The sequence below is a fragment of the Pan troglodytes genome, chromosome 2 (genome assembly GCF_028858775.2).
Source record: "Pan troglodytes isolate AG18354 chromosome 2, NHGRI_mPanTro3-v2.0_pri, whole genome shotgun sequence".
Classification (NCBI taxonomy): domain Eukaryota; kingdom Metazoa; phylum Chordata; class Mammalia; order Primates; family Hominidae; genus Pan; species Pan troglodytes.
Window position 1 is genome coordinate 117,179,249 of NC_086015.1, and position 22,463 is coordinate 117,201,711.

General features: G+C 39.3%; 1 protein-coding gene across 5 annotated transcripts in view; it reads left to right on the plus strand.

The window, feature by feature from the left end:
• The window catches only part of GRAMD1C (GRAM domain containing 1C), a 118,528-nt gene that overhangs the window by 25,131 nt on the left and 70,934 nt on the right, over positions 1-22,463 (plus strand). For all 5 annotated transcript variants that reach the window (XM_063805156.1, NM_001280062.1, XM_009445963.5 and 2 more), the window contains 3 exon segments: positions 15,356-15,440; positions 21,353-21,456; positions 22,036-22,131. In XM_063805156.1, coding sequence (XP_063661226.1) covers positions 15,356-15,440; positions 21,353-21,456; positions 22,036-22,131 — 285 coding nt within the window.

Genomic DNA, 22,463 nt, shown 5'->3' on the forward strand with positions numbered 1-22,463 from the left:
GTGGGGAAATCAAGAGTTTTTTTTTTTGTAACTGAGTTGGCGATGCATGTTTGATATATGGATAGAAAGGTCAGGTGGGCTATTGAATATACTACTCGAATCTTAGGGGAGAGATTGGAGCCAGAAGTAAATTGAGAAGTTTTGAGCAGGCATGATACTTAAAGACAGACTTATGAAGACTGGATCAGATCACTTAGGGAGAAAATATGGATAGAGAAGAGAAGTGGACTCTCCAATGTTCAAAACTTCAGGTGGTGGAGCAGAAAGTGGCAAAAAAGCCTGAGATTTGGTTAGGAGATAGAAGAAAATCTTAAAAAGCGTGGTGTCCTCAAAGGCAAGTGAAGGAAGCCTTTCAGGGACTATGATCTACTGCGTTAGGTTGAGTTAGGTGCAACCTGAGAGTTGGGCATTGGATTTGCAAGATGGGGGTTGTTAAGGTCATTAAAAGTACAACTTAAGGGCAAAAACCTGACTAAAGTGCCAGCTTTTGGACTGTTGTCCTAATCTTCCTTTGTAAAATTTGACTTATGGTTGTTTAAAGAAGGGCCAAAGGAAGAAAACTCATGTTTCATTAAAAACGTATATACTTCTTCAAAGATCACCATATCAACATGAAAAAAATCTTTTGGGGGAAAAACTTAACTACTAAGAAATTGCTTTACCAATAAATTAACATATTTAATAAATGACATAGAGAATATGGAAATTAACTAGAACGGTGATATGTTACTGGGATATTTAATAAGGCTTCAACCTAAGTATAGCCCTTTGATTATCTAGGGCAATGAGATATTTAAATAGCACATAAAAACAAATCTAAGATAATACAAAATTTCTAGCTGTACCTGCCTTTCCAAAAAACCTTTATTAGATATGATCTGTGCACATAAAAACAGTGACACTGAGCTGGGCATGGTGGCTCACGCCTGTAATCCCAGCAATTTGGGAGACCGAGGTGGGCAGATCACCTGAGGTCAGGAGTTTGAGACCAGCCTGACCAACATGGAGAAACCCTGTCTCTACTAGAAGTACAAAATCAGCTGGGCATGGTGGCGCATGCCTGTAATCCCAGCTACTTGGGAGGCTAAGGCAGGAGGATTGCTTGAAACCAGTAGGTGGAGGTTGTGGTGAGTTGAGATCATGCCGTTGCAGTCCAGCCTGGGTAACAAGATCAAAACTCTGTCTCAAAAACAAACAAAACAAAACAAAACGAAAACAGTGACACTGAATCCCATCAGCTACATGGGAGAGTGACTTTCTATCACCTTAGTAATACTTTGATCAATAATTGATTTTGGCCGGCCACAGTGGCTCATGCCTGTAATCCCAGCACTTTGGGAGGCCAAGGCGGGCGGATCACTTGAGGCCAGGAGTTCGAGATCAGCCTGGCCAACATGGCAAAACCCCCTTTCTAATAAAAATAAAAAAAATAAGCCGAGCATGGTGGTGCGCGCCTGTAATCCCAGCTACTTGGAAGACTGAGGTGGGAAAATTGCTTGAACCCAGGAGATGGAGGTTGCAGTGAGCCGAGATCACACCACTGTACTCCAGCCTGGGTGACGAGTGAGACTCTGTCTCAGAAAAAAAAAAAAAAAAATCATAATAATTAAGTGATTTTAATTGCATTATTTCTCTGGAGAAGATGTTAGTAAGTAAAATGGCCTAAAGGTAAGTGGTTGGAGGAAGGGGAAAATGATGTGGTGTATTGACCTCTGAATCAGCTTTAAACATTTTCCCCTCTTATATAGAATTAACACTTAAAAAGTTCTTTTTTGAGACAAAGCCTTGCTCTGTCACCCTGACTGGAGTGCAGTGGTGCTATCTCAGCTCACTGCAACCTCCGCCTCTCTGTTTCAAGGGATTCTCTTGCCTCAGCCTCCCGAGTAGCTGGGATTACAGGCGCGTGCCACCAGCTAAGCTAATTTTTATATTTTTAGTAGAGTTGGGGTTTCAACATGTTGGCCAGGCTGGTGTCGAACTCCTGACTTCAAGTGATCTGCCCACCTCGGCCTCCCAAAGTGCTAGGATTACAGGTGTGAGCCACCCTGCCCAGCTGGAATTAACACATTTATTCTAATTGTATCAACCTCCTCCTCTTTTACTTTTTTTCTCTTTTACTTCTCGGTAAAAGAGGTAAGTGTAGACCCACATGCATTTTTGAAGAAATAATAGGGATCCCTGTATCCTTTAAACAGTTTCCCCCAATAGTAACATCTGTAAAACTATAGTACAATATCACAATTAAGATATTGACATGGATAGAATCAAGAACGTTTTCATCACAACAGGAATTCCTCATGTTACCCTTTTATAAATATAGCCACTTTCCTCCCACTGCCACCCCCTATGTTACCCCCGGCTAGTCTGTTCTCCAGATTTATTTATTTCTTTATGTATGTATGTATGTATTTATTTATTTAGAGACAGAGTCCCGCTCTGTCGCCCAGGCGGGAGTGCAGTGGTGCGATCTCAGCTCACTGCAGCCTCCACCTCCTGAGTTCAAGCAATTCTCCCATGAGCCTCCTGAGTAGCTGGGATTACAGGCGCGTGCCACCACGCCTGGCTAATTTTTGTATTTTTAGCAGAGACGGGTTTCTCCATGTTGGCCAGGCTGATCGCAGACTCCTGACCTCAAGTGATCTGCCTGCCTCAGCATCCCAAAGTGTTGGGATTACAGGCATGAGACACTGCGCCCAGCTGCCTAATTTTTTTTTTTTTTTAGAAGATCTGGCTCTGTTGCCCAGACTGGAGTGCTGTGGTACAATCTCGGCTCACTGCAACCTCCATCTCCTGGGCTCAGAGATCCTCATGCCTCAGCCTCCTGAGTGGTTAGGACTACAGGCATATGCTACTAGACTTGGCTAATTCTTGTATTTTTAGTAGAGGTGGGGTGTCACCATGTTGCCCAGGCTGGTCTTGAACTCCTGAGCTCAAGTGATCCACCTGCCTTGGCATCCCAAAAAGCTAGCATTATAGGCGTGAGCCACCATGCTCAGCCCTATATGTCTTTTATTTCCTTAAAAAAAATAAAACAACAAAAAAATAAAACCCCCAAAACTCAATTGCACTGGCTGAAACTTCCAGCACTATGTTGAATAAGAACGGTGAGAGTGGACATTCTTGCCTTTTTTCTGATCTTGTGAGGAAATCATTAAGGCTTTCATCATTAAGGTATTTTTAAAACTATAGGTATTTTGTAGATGCTCTTAATCAAATTCAGGAAGTTCTCTTGTATTCCTTTTTTTTTTTTTTGAGACGGAGTCTTGCTCTGTCGCCCAGGCTGGGGTGCAGTGACACGATCTCGGCTCACTGCAAGCTCCACCTCCCGGGTTCACACCATTCTCCTGCCTCAGCCTCCCGAGTAGCTGGGACTATGGGCGCCCACCACCATGCCCGGCTAATTTTTTGTATTTTTAGTAGAGACGGGGTTTCACCGTGTTAGCCAGGATGGTCTCGATCGCCTGACCTCGTGATCCTCCCACCTTGGCCTCCCAAAGTGCTGGGATTACAGGCATGAGCCACCGCGTCCAGCCTGTATTCCTGTTTTTTAAGAGTTTTTAATCACAAATGGATGTTGAATTTTGTCAAATATTATTCCTATATCAAGTGATATGATTGTGTAATTTTTAAAAGCATGTCAATATGGTGGGTTACATTGATTGATTTTTAAAAAATATTGAACCAGCCTTGGATGCTGGAATGAACTCCACTTGGTCATGTTATATATTTCTTTTTATTTATGGCTGAATTGTATTTGCTAATATTTTGTTAAGGATTCTTATATCTATATACATGAGGGATATTGTTCTGTAATTTTCTATTTTTTGTAATCTATCTGGTTTAGTATTGGGGTAATACTAGCTTCATACAATGAATTGGGAAGTGCTCCCTCTTGTTCTGTTTTTTGGAGAGATAGTATAGAATTAATTTTTTTAATGTTTTGTAGAATTCTCCAGTAAAACCATCTGGGCCTGGAGATTTCTTCCTTGGGAAATTTTTAATTGTGAACTTAATTTCCTTAATTTGTAATGGTAGTTTATGTTTTTTGATAATCCATTTCATCTAAGTTGTCATATTTACATGTGTAGAGTTCTTTTGTTTTGTTCTTGAGACAGAGTCTCACTCTGTTGCCCAGGCTGGGGTGCAGTGGCGCGATCTCAGCTCACTGCAGCCTCCACCTCCCAGGTTCAAGTGATTCTCCTGCCTCAGCCTCCCAAGTAGCTGGGATTACAGGCATGTAATCCCAGCTACATTTTTTTTTTTTTTTTTGGAGACAGGGTCTTAATCTGTTGCCAGGCTGGAGTGCAGTGGTTTGATCTCGGCTCACTGCAACCCCCACCTCCCAGGTTCAAGTGATTCCCCTGCCTTAGCCTCCCAAGTAGCTGAGACTACAGGCTCACTCCACCACACCTGGCTAATTTTTTTGTACTTTAGTAGAGACAGGGTTTCACCATGTTGGCCAGGATGGTCTCCATCTCCTGACCTTGTGACCCACCGCCTTGTCTTCCCACAGTGCTGGGATTACAGGCATGAGCCACTGCACCTGGCCTCCCAGCTACTTTTGTATTTTTAGTAGCTGGGATTTTGTATTTTTAGTACAGATGGGGTTTTACCATGTTGACCAGGCTGGTCTCCAACTCCTGACCTTAGGCCACCCTCCTCGGCTTCCCAAAGTGCTAAGATTACAGGTGTGAGCCACTGTGCCCGGCCTTATTACATGTGTAGAGTTCTTTACAGTATTTTGCTATATCCTTTTGAGTTCTGTAGAGTCTACAGTGCTGACCCTGTTTTATTCCTGATATTGGTAGTTTGTGTCTTCTCTCACTCTTTTTTGTCAGTCTTGCTAGAGATTTTATCAATTTTATTATTTTTAAAGAGTCAGCTCTTTGTTTTATTGATATTCTCCATTATTTTTGTTTCAGTTTCACTAATTTCTGCTCTTTTTTATTTACTTTTTCTTGTTTTGGGTTTATTTTATATTTTACTCTTTCTCTTCTAAGTTCTTGAGTTGGATGCTTAGATTATTTCAGACTTCTCCTTTTTTTCTAATGTGGGCATTTAGTGCTATAAATTTCTCTCTCATCTTTAGCTGTGTCCCACAAATTTTGATATGTTACATTAAGGTTTTAATTTTCATCAGTTCTGTGTGTTATTTTATTTCCCTTGAGACTTTCCCTTTGACCCTTGACTCTAGATGGATTATCTAGAAGTGTGTTGTTTAGTTTCCAAGTGTTTGGAGATTTTGAGCTATTTTTCTATTATTGATTTCTAGTTTGATTTCATTATAGTCAGAAAATATACACTGTTTGATTTCAGTTCTCTCAAATTTGTTGAGGTATGGCTGAGTATATAGTCTGTTTTAGTAATGTTCCAGGACAGTTGATGTTATTAGGTTTTAATATGCATTTGAAATACCTTAGAGAACCTAGATTAACTAGGCATGTTTCCACAAAATACACAAGTTACTGAAACAGACTCAAGAAGAAAGAGAAAATCTTAATAGACCTATGACAAGGAAAGACATTGAATTAGTGAAAAAACAAAAACCAAAGAAACCCTCGATCCCCAAAAGTAAAATGACAACAACAGCAACTAACTTTTCACGAAGAAAAGCTCAGGACCAGATGACTTTACTGGTATATTCTATCAAATGTTTAAAGAAGAATGAACACAAATCCTTCAAAAACTCTTTCAAAAAAACAGAAAAGGAGGCAGCACTTCCCAGATTATTCTGTGAGGCCAGTATTACCTTGATTCCAAAACCAAAACTAATTGTAATTCTATACACTGGCAGTGAACATCCTTAACATGAAATTAAGAAAACAATTCCATTTATGGTGCTATCAAATGAATAAAATAGGAATAATTTTTTTTTTTTTTGACATGGAGTCTTGCTCTGTCACCCAGGCTGGAGTTTAGTGATGCAATCTTGACTCACTGCAACCTGTGCCTCCTGGGTTCAAGCGATTCTCCTGCCTCAGCCTCCTGAGTAGCTGGGATTACAGGCGCGCGCCACCACGCCCAGCTAATTTTCATATTTTTATTAGAGGCAGGGTTTCACCATGTTGGTCAGACCAGTCTCAAACTCCTGACCTCATGATCCACCCGCCTTGATGGCCTCCCAAAGTGCTGGGATTACAGGTGTGAGCCACTGCACTCGGCCAAAATGGGAATGTAATATTTATATACTGAAAACAATAAAACTTTATTGAAAGACATTTAAAAAGACGTTAATAATTGGAAAGACATGCCATATTCATGGATTGGGAAGCTTAATGTTGTTAATGATGGCAATACTCCTCAGACTAATCTACAGATTCAACACTATCCTATCAAAATTCAAATGACTTTTTTTGTAAAAATGGTCAAGCAGTACCCAAGCTCCTATGGATATGCAAAGGACCCAGAATAGCCAAAATAATCTTGAAAAAGAATGAAGTTGGAAGATGTACACTTCCCAGTTTTGAGGATTACTACAAAGCTACAATAATCAAGATAGTGTGGATTGGCATAAAAATAGACTTATGGGCTAGGTGCAGTGGCTCACACCTGTAATCCCAGCACTTTGGGAGGCCAAGGTGGGCAGATCACCTGAGGTCAGGAGTTCAAGACCAACCTGGCTAACATGGTGAAAGCTGTCTCTATTAAAAATATAAAAAATTAGCTAGGCTTGGTGGTGGGCACCTGTAATCCCAGCTACTCAGGACGCTGAGGCAGGAGAATTGCTTGAACCCAGGAGGCAGAGGTTGCAGTGAGCCGAGATCATGCCATTGCACTACAGCCTGGGGCAACAAGAGCGAAACTCCATCTTAAAAAAAAAAAAAAAAAGAAAACAGAAAAAAATAGACTTATGTGTTAAGGGAGTAGAATTGAGAGTTCAGAAATAAACCCTTAAGTTTATGATAAATTGATTTTTTAGTGTCAAAACAATTTAATGAGGGAAAGATTAGTCTTTTCCACAAATGATACAACTAGATATACACATGCAAAGGAATGAATTTGGACCCTTACTTCACACCATATACACGAATCAACTTGAAATATATCATAGACTTACATGTAAGAGCTAAAACTAAAACTCTTAGAAGAAAACATAGGTTTAAATCTTCATGAACTTTGGATTAGGCAATAGTTTCTTAGATATGACATGAAAATCTCAAGTGACAAGAGAAAAAAATAGATAAATTGGACCTCATTAAAATTAGAGCCATGTTTGGTGGTGTGTGCCTGTCTTCCCAGCTACTTAGGAGGCTGAGGTGGGAGTTCACTTGAGGCCAGGAGTTTGAGGCTGCACTGTGCTATGATTGTGCCTGTGAATAGCCACTGCCCTCCATCCTGGGCAACAAAGTGAGACCCCATTTCTAAAAAATAAAAAATAAAAATTTCTGTGCTTCAAGGAATTCATTAAGAAAATGAAAAGATCACCTACAGAATGAGAAAATATCTGCAAATATTGGATAAGGGACTTGTACTAGAATGTGTAAAGAACTCTTACATAGCTCAATAATAAAAAGACAAACCAATTAAAAATGGCCAAAATGTTAATAGACATTTCTCCAGAGGTATAGAAATACCCAATAAACACATGAAAACATGTCCAACATCAATAGTTACGAGGTAAATGTAAATCAGGACTACAATGGTATTGGGGAACCTGCCCCCAATAGTCATGTAGGTTCTTTTCTATTTTCCTTAAGTGTCAGCTGGTCTGAGAAATAAAGGGACAGAGTACAAAAGAGAGAAATTTTGAAGCTGGGTGTCCGGGGGAGACATCACATGTCAGTAGGTTCCGTGATGCCCTCGAGCCGTAAAACCAGCAAGTTTTTATTAGTGATTTTCAAAAGGGGAGGGAGTGCACAAATAGGGTGTGGGTCACAGAGATCACATGCTTCACAAGGTAATAGAATATCACAAGGCAAATGGAGGCAGGGTGAGATCACAGGACCACAGGACCAGGGCAAAATTAGAATTGCTAATGAAGTTTCAGGCACACGTTGTCATTGATAACATCTTATCAGGAGACAGGGTTTGAGAGCAGACAACCAGTCTGACCAAAATTTATTAGGTGGGAATTTCCTTGTCCTAATAAGCCTAGGAGTGCCACGGGAGACTGGGGCTTATTTCATCCCTACAGCTGTGACTGTAAAAGAGAGCTGCTCCTAAAGCGGCCATTTCAGAGGCCTCCCCTCAGGGACACATTCTCTTTCTCAGGGATGTTCCTTGCTGAGAAAAAGAATTCAGCGATATTTCTCCCATTTGCTTTTGAAAGAAGAGAAATATGGCTCTGTTCCGCCTGGCTCACTGACAGTCAGAGTTTAAGGTTATCTCTCTTGTTTCCTGAACATTGCTGTTATCCTGTTCTTTCTTCAAGGCGCCCAGATTTCATATTGTTCAAACACACATGCTCTACAAACAATTTGTGCAGTTAACGCAATCATCACAGGGTCCTGAGGTGACATACATCCTCCTCAGTTTATGAAAATGACGGGATTAAGAGATTAAAGTAAAGACAGGCATAGGAAATCACAAGGGTATTGACTGGGGAAGTGATAAGTATCCATGAAATCTTCACAATTTATGTTCAGAGATTGCAGTAAAGACAGGTGTAAGATATTATAAAAGTATTAATTTGGGGAACTAATAAATGTCCATGAAATCTTCACAATTTATGTTCTTCTGCCATGGCTTCAGCCGGTCCCTCCGTTCGGGGTTCCTGACTTCCTGCAACACAATGGGAATGCCATTTTACACCCATTCAGATGGCTGTAATAAGAAAGATAGAGATTAGATTTGGTGAGGATGTGGAGAAGTTAAAACTCTCATACATTGCTGGTGGGAACGTAAAATGGTACAGGCATTTTGGAAAATAGTTTGGCACTTCCTAAAAATTTAAACAGAGTTACTATATGACCCAGCAATTCTTCTCTTAGATATATACCCCAGAGAATTTAAATATGTTCGCATAAACATTTTTACATGAATATTCATAACAGCATTATTCATAATAAGCAAAAAGTTGAAACAACTTGAACATTAATCAATTGATGAATGCATAGATAAAATGTAGTATATTTGTATAATGAAATATTATTCATCCATAAGCTAGAATGAAGTAATGATTCATGCTGCAACATAGACGAACCTTGAATACCTACATAATGCTGAGTGATAGGCTACAGACACAAAGGCCCACAATAGTGCAATCAATGATATGCACTCTTGTGGCCCTTTGTGTCTGTTCCATTAATATGAAATTTCCAGAATTAGCAAATCCATAGAGATAGAAAGTAGATTAGTGTTGTTAGGACCTGGGTGGAGGGGGAAATGGAGAGTAACTGCTAATGGGTATAGGATTTCTTTTCAGCATGATAAAAGTTTTCTGGAATTATATAGTGGTGATGATTGCACAGTTTTGTGAGTATACCAAAATCACTGACTTGTGCATTGCAAAAGGGTGAATTCTATAGTATGTGAATTATATCTCAATTTTTTAAAGTAAGTGCCATGTTGGTATGGAACTCGGGCCTCAGGCAGCCCTGCCTCCATGATTTTGCTAGGTGCAGCCCACATCACTTCTGTCATGAGTTGCAGTTGCACACTGGTGCCTGTAGCTTTCCCAGGCAGGTATTGCACTCTCCTCAGTATTCTACCCTTTTGGGGTCCCAGTGGTAGCCCTGACCCCACATTTCTGCTGAGCATTATTCTAGGGGAGGCTCTCTGCACCTCTGCCCCTGCAGAAGGTCCCTTTTAGCTATATTAATCTCCAAATAGTCTCTAGATCCTCTCCTGAAAATGCTCTTTCATGCTCTACCACATGGTCAGGAAAATAAAAATTTTCCAAATTTTTATGCTCTGCTTCCCTTTGAATTATAAATTCTGTCTTTAAATAAGTATTCTCTCTCTCATTTTACTGTAAGTGGCTAAAAGCAGCCATGCAGCATGTTGAGTGCTTTGCTGCCTAGATACTTTATTTTAATTTTGAGATGGAGTCTCACTCTGTCACCCAGGCTGGAGTGCAATGGGATGATCTTGGCTCACTGCAACCTCTGCCTCCCGGGTTCAAGTGATTCTCCCTGCCTCAGCCCCCTAAGTAGCTGGGATTACAGGCGTGCACCACCACGCTCGGCTAATTTTTGTATTTTTAGTAAAGACGGGGTTTCCACATGTTGGCCAGGCTGGTCTCAAACTCCTGACCTCAGGTGATCTGCCCACCTCGGCCTCCCAAATTGCTGGGATTACAGACATGAGCCACCGCGCCGGCCTATTTTATTTTTTCTTTTCAAAGCTGCTTAGATATTTCTTCTTCCAGAAATCATAGCTTTGGTAATTAAATTCTTTGGGTAATTAATCCAGACCCAGAGAGCACTCCCAAAAGATGGCATTAATCCCTTCAGCCCTCTCAGGTTTGGCCATCCCCAAAGCCCTAGGACATGGATACAATGCCACCAAGTTCTTTGCTATTTTATATAATGACATTTGCTCCAGTTCCCAATAAGATATTCCTCATTTCCATCAGAGCCCTCTTCAGAATGGCCTTTACTGTCCACATTTCTACGGACGTTCTGTTCACAACCACTTAAGTAATCTCTAAGAAGTTTCAGACTTTCCCTAATCTTCTTGTTTTCTAAGCCATCACCAGAATTTCTCTTAATGACCCATTTATAGCAATCTAGGCTTTTTCTAGCCTGCTCCTCCAAATTCTTCCAGCCTCTAACCATCACCCAGTTCCAAAGCTGCTACCACATTTTCAGGTATTGTAATAGCAACAACCCTACTTCTTGGTCCCAATTTTCTGTCTTACCCTGTTTTCTGTTGCTATAACAGAACACCTAGACTGGGTAATTTATATAGAAAGGAGATTTATTTGGCTCATGGTTCTGGAGGATGGAAAGTTCAAGATCAGGTGGTCTCATCCGGCCAGGGTCTCATGTTGCATCATAATATGATGGATGCCATCACATGGTGGGAACACGTTTGAAAGAGACAAAGCATGAGAGGCAACCTTGGTTTATAATAACCTGCTCTTTTGGTAATTAATCCAGACCCAGAGAGCACTCCCACAAGATGGTATTAAGCCCTTCATGAGGGATCCCTCATAATCCAAACACCTCTTAAAGTTCCTACCACCTCTCAATACCATTACATTGAGGACCAAGCTGCAACATGAGTGTTGATGGGGACAAACCATATTCAAACCATAGCAACTACCAAAACTCATTAAAAAATCTGCCTGTGAGGCTATGGAGTGTGCCACAGATACTGAATCACTGAGACCGTTCAGACCATTTTTGATTAGAAGCCAACTGTTAGGATTTTTGGACTGCAAGATGGTTTATTGAGTTTTACTGTATTTACATATATAAATATGCACAAAAAAGTGTTCAAATCACTTAGAATAGGAAGATGCTATTTTTGAAAATGATTTTAGAGAACTACAAGAAAAGAAGAAATTGGGGTCTTTGAGGACAGAAACTTCAAATGTTAAATTTTAAAAAAATTTTTATTGTTTCAAATATTGCATCTACCTCATTTTCTCCTGGGACTTTGTTTACACGTGTATTAGACCTCCTCACTGTATTATCAGTCTCTTATCCTTTCTTCTCTATTTTCCATTATTTTTGTGGCAGCATTTTGAGTCCTAGAGTGATGTGTTCTTCCAGGGAGGATTTTCATATACAGCTGTCAAGCAATCTGGAATTGTCCTTTCCATTTGTAAGGATTAAGATGATTTGAAGTTGGGCTCCAGTCCTTGTGTTGTTGATCTCTAATTTTATTCTGTGTTCATAGAGAACATAGTTTATGTGGCTTTAATCCTTTCAAATTTACTGAAACTTGTTTTGTGGCCTAGCATATGGTCTGTTCTGGAGAATGTTCCATGCGTGCTTGAAAAAAATGTGTATTTTGCAGTTGTTGGATGGAGTGTTTTATAAATGCCAGTTAGGTGTAGTTGGTGGAAAATGTTCAAGTCTCTTATATCCTTGCTGGTTTTCTGTGTAGTCATTCTATCAATTATTAAGAATGGGATATTGATACCTCCAACTTATTGAATGGTCTGTTCTTGCAGTTCTGTCATTTTTGCTTCATGCATTTTGGGGTTCTGTTGTTTATGCATTTATGATTATCTTCCTCATATATTGACCCTTTTATTATTATGAAATCTCTCTTAGTCTAGCAGTATTTCAGCTAAAAAGTAATAGAGCCACTCAGATTCTCTTGTGATTACTGTTTGCATGGTATATCTTTTTCTCATCCTTTTACTTTCAACTTTGTTGTGTTTTTGTAACTAAGGTGTGTGTCTCTTGTAGATAAAATATAGTTGGTTCTATGTTTTATCTAGTTTGACAATTTCTGTGTTTATTCCATTTACATTTAATGTAGTTATAATATGGTTAGATTTACAAATAACCATTTTGCTATTTATGTTCCATATGTTTTATATCTTCTTTTGTTCTTCTGTTCCCCTTCTTTATGTGTCAAATACATATTTTTTAAGGTGACATTTTAATTCCTTTTGATTTAAAATTTTTTGAGGGTTGTTTTTAGTGATTGCTCAAGAGAGTACAGTATTCTTCAGATTCATATTAATTTAATTCTGCTAAAATATTGAACCTTTGCTTCAACTAATGTTATTATCCCATAAACCCAGCAATACAGTGTTATGATTACTGCTTTGTAGACCCTTATGTCTTTTTTTTTTTGAGATGGAGTCTCACTCTGTTGCCCAGGCTGGAGTGCAGTGGCACGATCTTGGCTCACTGCAACCTCCGCCCTCCGAGTTCAAGCGATTCTCCTGCTTCAGCCTCCCGAGTAGCTGAGATTACAGGCGCCTGCCACCCTGCCTGGCTAATTTTTTTGTATTTTTAGTAGAGATGGGGTTTCACCATCTTGGCCAGACTGGTCTTGAACTCCTGACCTCATGATCCACCTGCCTTGGCCTCCCAAAGTGCTGGGATTACAGGCGTGAGCCGTCATGCCTGGCCGACCCTTATGTCTTTTAAAGATATTAAGAGAGAAATGAGAAAATAGATTTACGTAGTCTTTTAAAAATACCCATGTATTTATATTTCTGGCGGTTTTAATTTCTTCTGGTGAATTTGAGTTATCATATGTAATTTCCTTGCAGCTTGAAGGACTTTATTTTTAATTTTAATTTTAATTTTTTTGGAGACAGAGTCTCACTGTCATCCAGGCTGGAGTGCAGTGGTGCGATCTGGGCTCCCTGCAACTTCTGCATCCAGGGTTCAAAAGATTCTCCTGCCTCAGCCCCACGAGTAGCTGGGATCACAGGCATGCACCACCACACCCGGCTAATTTTTGTATTTTAGTAGAGATGGGGTTTCACTATTTTGGCCAGGCCGGTCTTGAACTATTGACTTTAGGTGATCCACCCACCTTGGCCTTCCAAATTGCTGGAATTATAGGGATGCATGTGCCACTACGCCAGGCTCGGACTTCCTTTAGTATTTCTTGTAAAGCAGGTCTGTTCTCTCCATTGTTAATGATGAGGAGTCACCCGCAAATTATACTGTTTTTCAACTGTATGTGGTGAGTCAATTTTTTTCTTGCTCGTTTCAGGATTTCTTCTTTGTTGTTCAGCAGTTTGAGTCATGTCTTAGCATGACTCTCTGTGTTTATCCTGCTTGGGATTCATTGAGTTTCTTTGATGTATACATTAATGTTTTCCATCAAATTTGGAAACTTATGACCATTATTTCTTCAAATATTTTTCTATCTTCCCCTTTTTCCTTCTGATACTCCCATCACATGTATTTTGGTTTCTTTGATGTTGTCCCGTAGGTCTCTGAGAGTCTGTTCATTTTCTTAAGTCTTTGTCCTTTCTGTCCTTTGAATTTGATAATTTTTACTAATCTATCCTTAAGTTCACGTATTCTTTCTGTCATTTTGAATTTGCTGTTGAGACCCTCTAGTGAATTTTTTATTTGATTGTAGTTTTCAACCCCAGAATGTCTGTTTCTTTACAATTTTTTGTAAAAAATCTATTTGCTTAGGTTCTTTACTTGTTGAGTCATTGTTGTCATACTTTCCTTTAGTTCTTTAAGCATGGTTCTCTTTGTTTTTTGAACATATTTATAATAACTGATTTGATATCTTTGTCTGCAAAATTCAATGTCTGGGGACCCTCAAAGGCTATTTCTGTTTTTTGTTCTGTTTTTTTCTTTCCTTAGTATGAGTCAAATTTTCCTGTTTCTTTGCATGTCTTATAATTTTTGTTGGAATATTGACAATTTAGATAATATATTGCAGCATCTCTGGATTCTGATTGCATTCCCTCCTGTCCCATGGGTTGTCATTGCTGATTTTTGTTTGCTTGTTTGTTTAATAATTTGCCTAGAGTAAATTTATGAAATCTGTTTGTCCTGTGGCATGTGTCTGCTCTGTTTATTATGGTTGTTGTTCCCTGGCTTCCTAGGGATCACCTCTTATGTCAGCCAATGATGTACTCAATGTACTTAAATCCATAGAGCCAGTAAGGCTTTTCCCTTCTATTGACAGATCTGTGTGTAGATTGGGGAATGTATTCAAAGCTCTGGCCATTTAAAAAAATGTGGCCATTTTTAAGTTTGTCCCAGTTTTTTATGTTCCCCTGAGACCTCTTGTGTCTTTGGCCAGGAAATGTGTGGATAGCTTGGGCTTTCTCTAGTTTGTGTTACGCACATTGGAGCTTTTGTTCAGCTAGGAATATGTGACTAGTTTATCAGGCCCATCTATGGCTTCCTCTCCTTCAAGATCTTTCTAAGCTCCTTGCTAGTTTGCCATTCTGCTTGCTCCAATTGGTACTGGACCCGCACACTTGCTTGGATTGGTACAGAGTTTTCCCTTTCACTCCTGGGCATAGATTTTCTGCCTCCAATCCAAATCACAGCTCAACCCTCTCTGTCAAGATAGCTGCCAGTTTTCATGATCTGTTCCCACCCCCAAAGAACTACCACAAAGACTTAACAGGTGAAGGAAGAAGGGTAATGGCAACAGGCCCAGGAATGAGTGCCACAGACTTCCACCATCCTTACCTAAGTTCAGTGGATTTTCATGAACAAATGCTTCTCAGTTGATTGTATTGTATGCCTTTGGTCATTTTCCATCGTTTGAGATGATTATTTTTGACAGTTTTTTTTCTAGTTATATATTTGCTTTTGCAGAGGGGATTGCCAAACTCCTCATCTCATCATGCTGGAAGTCTTCTTTGCTTCTTTTTGGTGTTTTTGAAATGTTTATTTATATAAGGACATACAAAATATTGCATAGAAAGCATATGATTTTAAATTCCACTTGATATTTATTTTCTAGGACACTATAATTACAATTAGACAGAAATGTAATCTTTTTATTGTTGCAGATTTCAAGTTCCACCTATAAAGACAGGAATGAGGAATACAGAAGACAGTTCACACATCTACCTGATACAGAGAGGCTGATAGCAGGTAAAGTAGAAATTTTCAAAAAAAAGTTTTATTACCTCATTATAAAAAGAAAACTGATAAGTGACAGTATATGTAATAACATTTAAGCCTTTATGCTAGACAGAATATAATTTTCAAGATAAGCATCATCCTTATGATCCAGCAATCCCATTTCTGGGTAGATATCCAAAAGAAAGGAAATCAATATATTGAAGAGATATCTGCACATTCATGTTTATTGTAGCACTATTGACAATACCGAAGATATGGAATCAACCTAAGTAGCCATCAATGGATGAATGGATAAAGAAACTGTGGTACATAAATGCAATGAAATATTATTGAGCCATAAAAAAGAATGAAATGCTGTCATTTGCAACAGTGTGGATGGAACTGGAGGACATTATGTTAAATGAAATAAGCCAGGCACAAGAAGACAGATATCCCATGTTCTGACTCATATGTGGGAGCTAAAAAGAAATTGATCTCATGGAGATAGAGTAGAATGATGCCAGGTGTGGTGACTCATGCCTGTTATCCCAGCACATTGGGAGACTGAGGCAGGAACATTGCTTGAGCCCAGGAGTTCCAGACCAACCTGGTCAACATAGTGAGATCCTGTCTGTATTATAAAAAAAAAAAAATTAGCCAGGTGTGGTGGTATGTGCCTGCAGTCCCAGCTGCTCAAGAGGCTGAGATGAGAGAATCACTGAGCCCAGGAATTGGAGACTGCAGTGAGCTATGGTGGTGTCACTTCACTCTACCCTGGGCAACAGAGTGATACCCTGACCCACCCCCACACCCCCCCTCAAAAAAAAAAGAGAGAGAGAGTAGAATGATGGTTACCAGAGGGCTGGGAAAGGTACTATGAAGGGAAGATAAAAAGGAGATGGTTAATGGGTACAAGAATACAGTTAGATAGAAAGAATAAGATCTAGTGTTCAGTATCACATGGGGAGACTATAGTTAACAGTAATTTATTGTATATTTCAAAATAGCCAAAAGAGTGGAATTGGGATGTTTCTAATACAAAGATATGATAAATAGTTGAGGTGATGATATCTCAATTACTTTGATTTGATCATTACAAAATATGTGCTTATTCCAGTATATCACATTACTCCATAAACACAACCATTCAGTATCCATAATAATTAAAATTTTAAAAAAAGATAAGCAGCATCTTCCTAATTAGACAATGGAAAACTCAATTGCAATTCGGGGAGGAGTGATTTTTGATTTATAAGAATTTTTTTTTTTTTTTGGCTGGGTGCAGTGGCTGATACCTGTAATCCCAGCACTTTGGGAGGCTGAGGTGGGAGGATTGCCTGAGGCCAGGAGTTCGAGACCAGCCTGGGCAACAAAGCGAGACCTTGGCTCAACAAATAAATAAATAAATAAAAGACACACACACACACACACACACACACACACACACACACAGGAATATTAAGTACTAAGAAAATATAACTAAAAAGAAATGATTTCTCACAATGATTTTGGTGCATCAAATTGGAGGGAAAATTTAAACTTGATGTTCAATATATATTAACTACCTCCAGAAAAATACACTTTCTAACAGATGTACTCATAGAGAAACTTCACAAATGTTCTAGGGCTAAATCATTATTTGTGTAATTGTTCACATGGATTTTTTTTTTGAAGTAGGCTTTAAGAGGAAAAATTTAATCATTTTTCTTTTAAAAGTGCTTTATTTTTTACTATAAGCTTAATACATACTCATGACAATAAAACTACAGAGCTAAGTTTTAGTTTTAGTATATATTTAATTGAAAACATTTATTTAGGTTGGGTGTGGTGGCTCATGCCTGTAATCCCAACACTTTGGGAGGCTGAGGCGGGTGGCTTGCTTGAGCCCAGGAGTTCGAGATCATCCTGGACAACGTAGTGAGACCTTGTCTCTACAGCACTTTGGGAGGCCGAGGCGGGCGGATCATGAGGTCAGGAGATCCTGGTTAACAGGGTGAAACCCCGTTTCTACAAAAAATACAAAAAATTAGCCAGGTGTGGTGGTGGATGCCTGTAGTCCCAGCTACTTGGGAGGTTGAGGCAGGAGAATGGTGTGAACCTGGGAGGCGGAGCTTGCAGTCAGCCAAGATTGTGCCACTGCACTCCAGCCTGGGCAACAGAGTGAGACTGTGTCTCAAAAAAAAAAAAAAAAAAAAAAAAAACAACCAACAATAACAGCAAAAAAAATCAGATGGACATGGTGGCACGCACCTGTAGTCCCAGCTACTTAGGAAGCTGAGGTGGGAGGATTGCTTGAGCCCAGGAGGTGGAGGTTGCAGTAAGGAGAGATCACGCCAGTGCACTTGCACTCCAGCCTGGGTGACAGAACAAGACTTTGTCTCAAACAAAAACAAAAACATTTATTTATATGAATTTCTTAGATTTTTGGTACTATTAGGAAATGTTTAATTCAGTGTCTAGAACTCGATGAATTTCTAGACAGTTCAGCTCAATAAATATCATAATGAATTAAAGCAATTTTTAAAAACATTGTTTATTGGAAGTAATACAGTCCCATGATAAAATTTGCAAATGCTACATAAGGACATAAAGTGAAAAGTGAAAAGTGAGTGATCCTTACAACCAAGACCACTTCAATGTTCTTCCTGGGAGATAACCACTGTTAGTAATTTCTTAGGTATAATTTCAGAAAATTTCTATATGTATTTAGGATTATATATATAGAAAAAAACTTAAATGGGAACAGACTGTGATTATTGTTTTGAATCTTGCTTAGATCTCTTTTTTATTTGCTATTTGCACTACTATGAATCCACTTCATTCTTTTTTTTCATACTTCTTTTTTTTTTTTTTTTTTTTTTTTTGAGATAGAGTCTCGCCCTGTCGCCCAGGCTGGAGTGCAGCGGTGTGATCTCGGCTCACTGCAACCTCCACCTCCCAGGTTCAAGTGATTCTCGTGTCTCAGCCTCCCGAGTAGCTGGGATTACAGGCACGCACCACCACGTCTGGTTAATTTTTGTATTTTTAGTAGAGATGAGGTTTCTCCATGTTGGCCAGGCTGGTCTTGAACTCCTGATCTCAAGTGATCTTCCTGCCTTGGCCTCCCAGAGTGCTGGGATTACAAGCCTGAGCCACTGCACCCAGCCAAGAAGCCATTAAAAAAAAATCAATTGTATTGAAGTATAAATTTATTACAATAAAACATATCCATTTTAGGGAGTCCGTTTTTAAAAACCACTGACGCTGGGCATGGTGGCTCACACCTGTAATCCCAGCACTTTGAGAGGCCGAGGCAGGCAGATCGCTTGAGGCCAGGAGTTCAAGACCAGCCTGGGCAACACAGTGAAACCCTGTGTCTACTAAAAATACAAAAAAAAAAAAAAAAAAAAAAAAAAAATTAGCCAGGCATGGTGGCCAGCGCCTATAGTCCCAGCTACTCGGGAGGCTGAGGCAGGAGAATGGCGTGAACCTGGGTGGCGGAGCTTGCAGTGAGCCGAGATCACGCCACTGCACTCCAGCCTGGGCGACAGAGCAAGACTCCATCTCAAAAAAAAAAAAAAAAAAAAAAATTAGCCAGGTGTGGTGGCGCACGCTTTTAGTCCCAGCTACTCGGTAGACTGAGACATGAGAATCGCTTGAACCCAGAAGGCGGAGGTTGCAGTGAGTTGAGATCGCGCCATTGCACTCTAGCCTGGGCGACAGAGTGAGACCCTGTTTCAAAACAACAACAACAACAACAGCAACAACAAAAAACACTCAAAAAAGTCTGCTGATATATATCAAATAGTCTTCGTTAAATAATCTAAGTAGTTACTATGCCTTTGAACATAGTTAATGTAAAATAATACAGTGGTTCTCAAAGTGTGGTCCACAGACTAGCAACACTGTCAGTACCTGAGAGCTTGTTAGACACACAGACGCAACCCAGAACTATTTAATCAGAAACCTTGGGGCAGAGGCCTAGCACTATGTGTTTTTTATTTTATTTTATTTTTTGGAGACAGACTCTCACTCTGTTGCCCAGGCTGGAGTGCAATGGCATGATCTCAGCTCACTGTAACCTCTGCCTCCCGCGTTCAAGTGATTCTCATGCCTCGGCCTCCCGAGTAGCTGGAATTACAGGTGCCCGCCACCATACCTGGCTAATTTTTGTATTTTTAGTAGAGATGAGGTTTCACCATGTTGGCCAGGCTGGTCTCAAACTCCTGACCTCGGGTGATCTGCCCGCCTTGGCCTCCCAAAGTACTGGGATTGCAGGTGTGAGCCACCACACTCGGCCGCAATATGTGTTTTAGTAAGTCAGCCAGGTATTTCTGATCTGAAGTTTGAGAAACATTGAATTGATAAAATGGTTTGGTGGTTTGGAAAAAAATTTCAGGATATTTCAAGGTGACCTTTAGCCCAATCTCTGTTTTAGTGATGAATACTAGTTAATGGGTAACCTAACCTGCTTAATTATTTACAAGAAAATTCTGTTTGGTGGCACCTCACTTTTGTTTTGCTGATGGAAGCATTGTGAAAGACTGAATTACTTTGCTCAATTTTTAGTATTTGCTTAGACATTTAACATGACTAAGTGGAAACATTTTGAGATTTATTCAACATCTACCTAAAATTGCTAATTAGTTTATAGAGTTTTAAAATTTAGCAGTTAAGCTAAATCTCCTCATAGCTGCCCTTTGTATCTTATATTACTAATAATTTAGCAGTACAGTTTACATTCTCCACAGAGCCAGATCTTAACCTTAAAGGTATGGTATTAACTTGTTTGGCAGGCAGACTTGATTTTGCTGGATTTTAGTGGTGAGGTGGAGAGAATCAACTTTTTTTTTTTTTGGAGACGGAGTCTCGCTTCCTGGAGTGGAGTGGCACGATCTCGGCTCAGTGCAACCATCACCTTCCAGGTTCAAGAGATTCTCCTGCCTCAGCCTCCCAAGTAGCTGGGATTACAGGTGCCCGCCACCACGGCTAATTTTTGTATTTTTAGTAGAAACAGGGTTTCCCCATGTTGGCCAGGTTGGTCTCGAACTTCAGAATTCAAGTGATCCGCTGGCCTCGGCCTCCCAAAGTGTTGAGATTACAGGCGTGAGCCACTGTGCCCAGCCCAGCTGAGAGAAACAACTTTGAAACTGACTTAAAATGTATACAATTTTCTGAGTCATCTTTGACCCCTCTTTACTTTTGTCTAACATCTAATCAATCACCAATTCACCATCAGTACTACCTCCTAAATATGTCTTAATCTAACTACTCTGTCTCTTACTATGGTCACCTTCTGGTCTGAGTCACCATCAACTTTTCTCTGGACTTCCAACTGATTTATCATAATTCATTCTCACAATGTGAATAAAGTAATCTTTAAATATATACATCTGTTCCTGTTCCTTCCACTTAAAGGTCATCGGTGGCATCTCATGACAACCACAGTCTACTATGGCTTGTGAGACTTTACATGATGTAGCTTCTCCAGCTTCTCCAGCCCAAAGATCTAATAGTTCCTCAAATGTGCTGTTTCTTTCTACCAAAAGGCCTTTGCATGTGCTGTTCCCTTATGATCCTTCTGACCCTTTATTGATCTTTTCACGTTAAAGATCAGTTTTTTTTAGGAGAATCCTTCCTGATGCACACTCTCTGCCCTGCCCTCCTCATACCTGCCTATGCTCTCATAGCTTTCTCTACACTTGGGTCATTATCATATTTATTTTTATATTTGTTTATTTTCTGCCTTCCCTTACATTGTGTTCCATGAAGGCAAGAGCCATTTCTGCTAATCCTAGTACACAGCAAAATATCTGACATATGGTGTCCAAAGTAGATGAAGGAATGAATGAATGAACTAATGAACAAAAAGTGATGACTTTCCATCTGTTGAAATATAGTATAAGGTCTATTAATTTCTCAGATTTTCGTGAATAAGCTGTATCTTATTTTTGTTTATATAGATTATGCTTGTGCTCTTCAGAGGGACATTTTGCTTCAGGGACGACTATACCTTTCAGAAAACTGGCTATGTTTCTATAGCAACATCTTCAGATGGGAAACTACAGTAAGACATTTTGCATTTGATTTGTTGATACAAATAATTGCATAGAGATACATACAGTTCTTCCAAAAACTCTACTTTAGATGATTCCAAAGTAAATTTATATATATTTGCGCATCTAAACTAGTGTGCATGTAAATACAAACATGTGTGGTATATATAAGTGTATAATATATTTTTCTGATTTAATACATTGAGCTCCAGTATAGTTAGAGAAAGATATTTTAATTGAAAAAAAGCTTGAACATATATCTTAATGGCTGCCAAAACCATGTCTTAAGTGACAGACTGTCTGATTTTTGTTTGTGTGTTAATGTGGAGCATGAACACCCACATGTCTTTTCAAACTTTATACTAATGTTAGATAGAGGAGTTGTTGGGGGAGAATACTGCAGGGCAAACTGCTTACCCTGTTTTTCTCAGAGAATACAAGTGTGTACTTATTAACTCCTTCAGGTCGAAAAACCTGAAGAATATTCAACTGTGAAGTTGAATATTCTGGATTAGATTGATGGGATACTTGGCATTTTGTATTGTGTATATTTCTGAAAAATACATTAAAAAATTTTTTTCTGTGTTTAGATTTCTATTGCTTTAAAGAATATAACCTTCATGACCAAGGAGAAAACTGCTCGACTCATCCCAAATGCTATCCAGATAGTTACAGAAAGTGAAAAGGTGAAAAACTTTTCTATCTTTGTTATATTACATAATGTGAAGAAAATCTGCCTCATACTCATCATCAATGTTGGGAAATTAGGCAGTTCTTCCTGGAGTTAGGAATATCTGATACACATATGTTTAATACTAGAATTCTGTATGCAGTTATATTAGTGGTTAACTTTAAATGACTGCTGACTTTTTTGTACTTTATAGTTTACAGATAACTTTCACTCATATTTTTCATTTCTAGGCAGGGTAACATTAGCACAATGTCCTTATTTCTAAATACTCTAATAATCTCATGAGTATTTTTCAGTCAGTAGTAACTGCACAATAGCAACTAATAA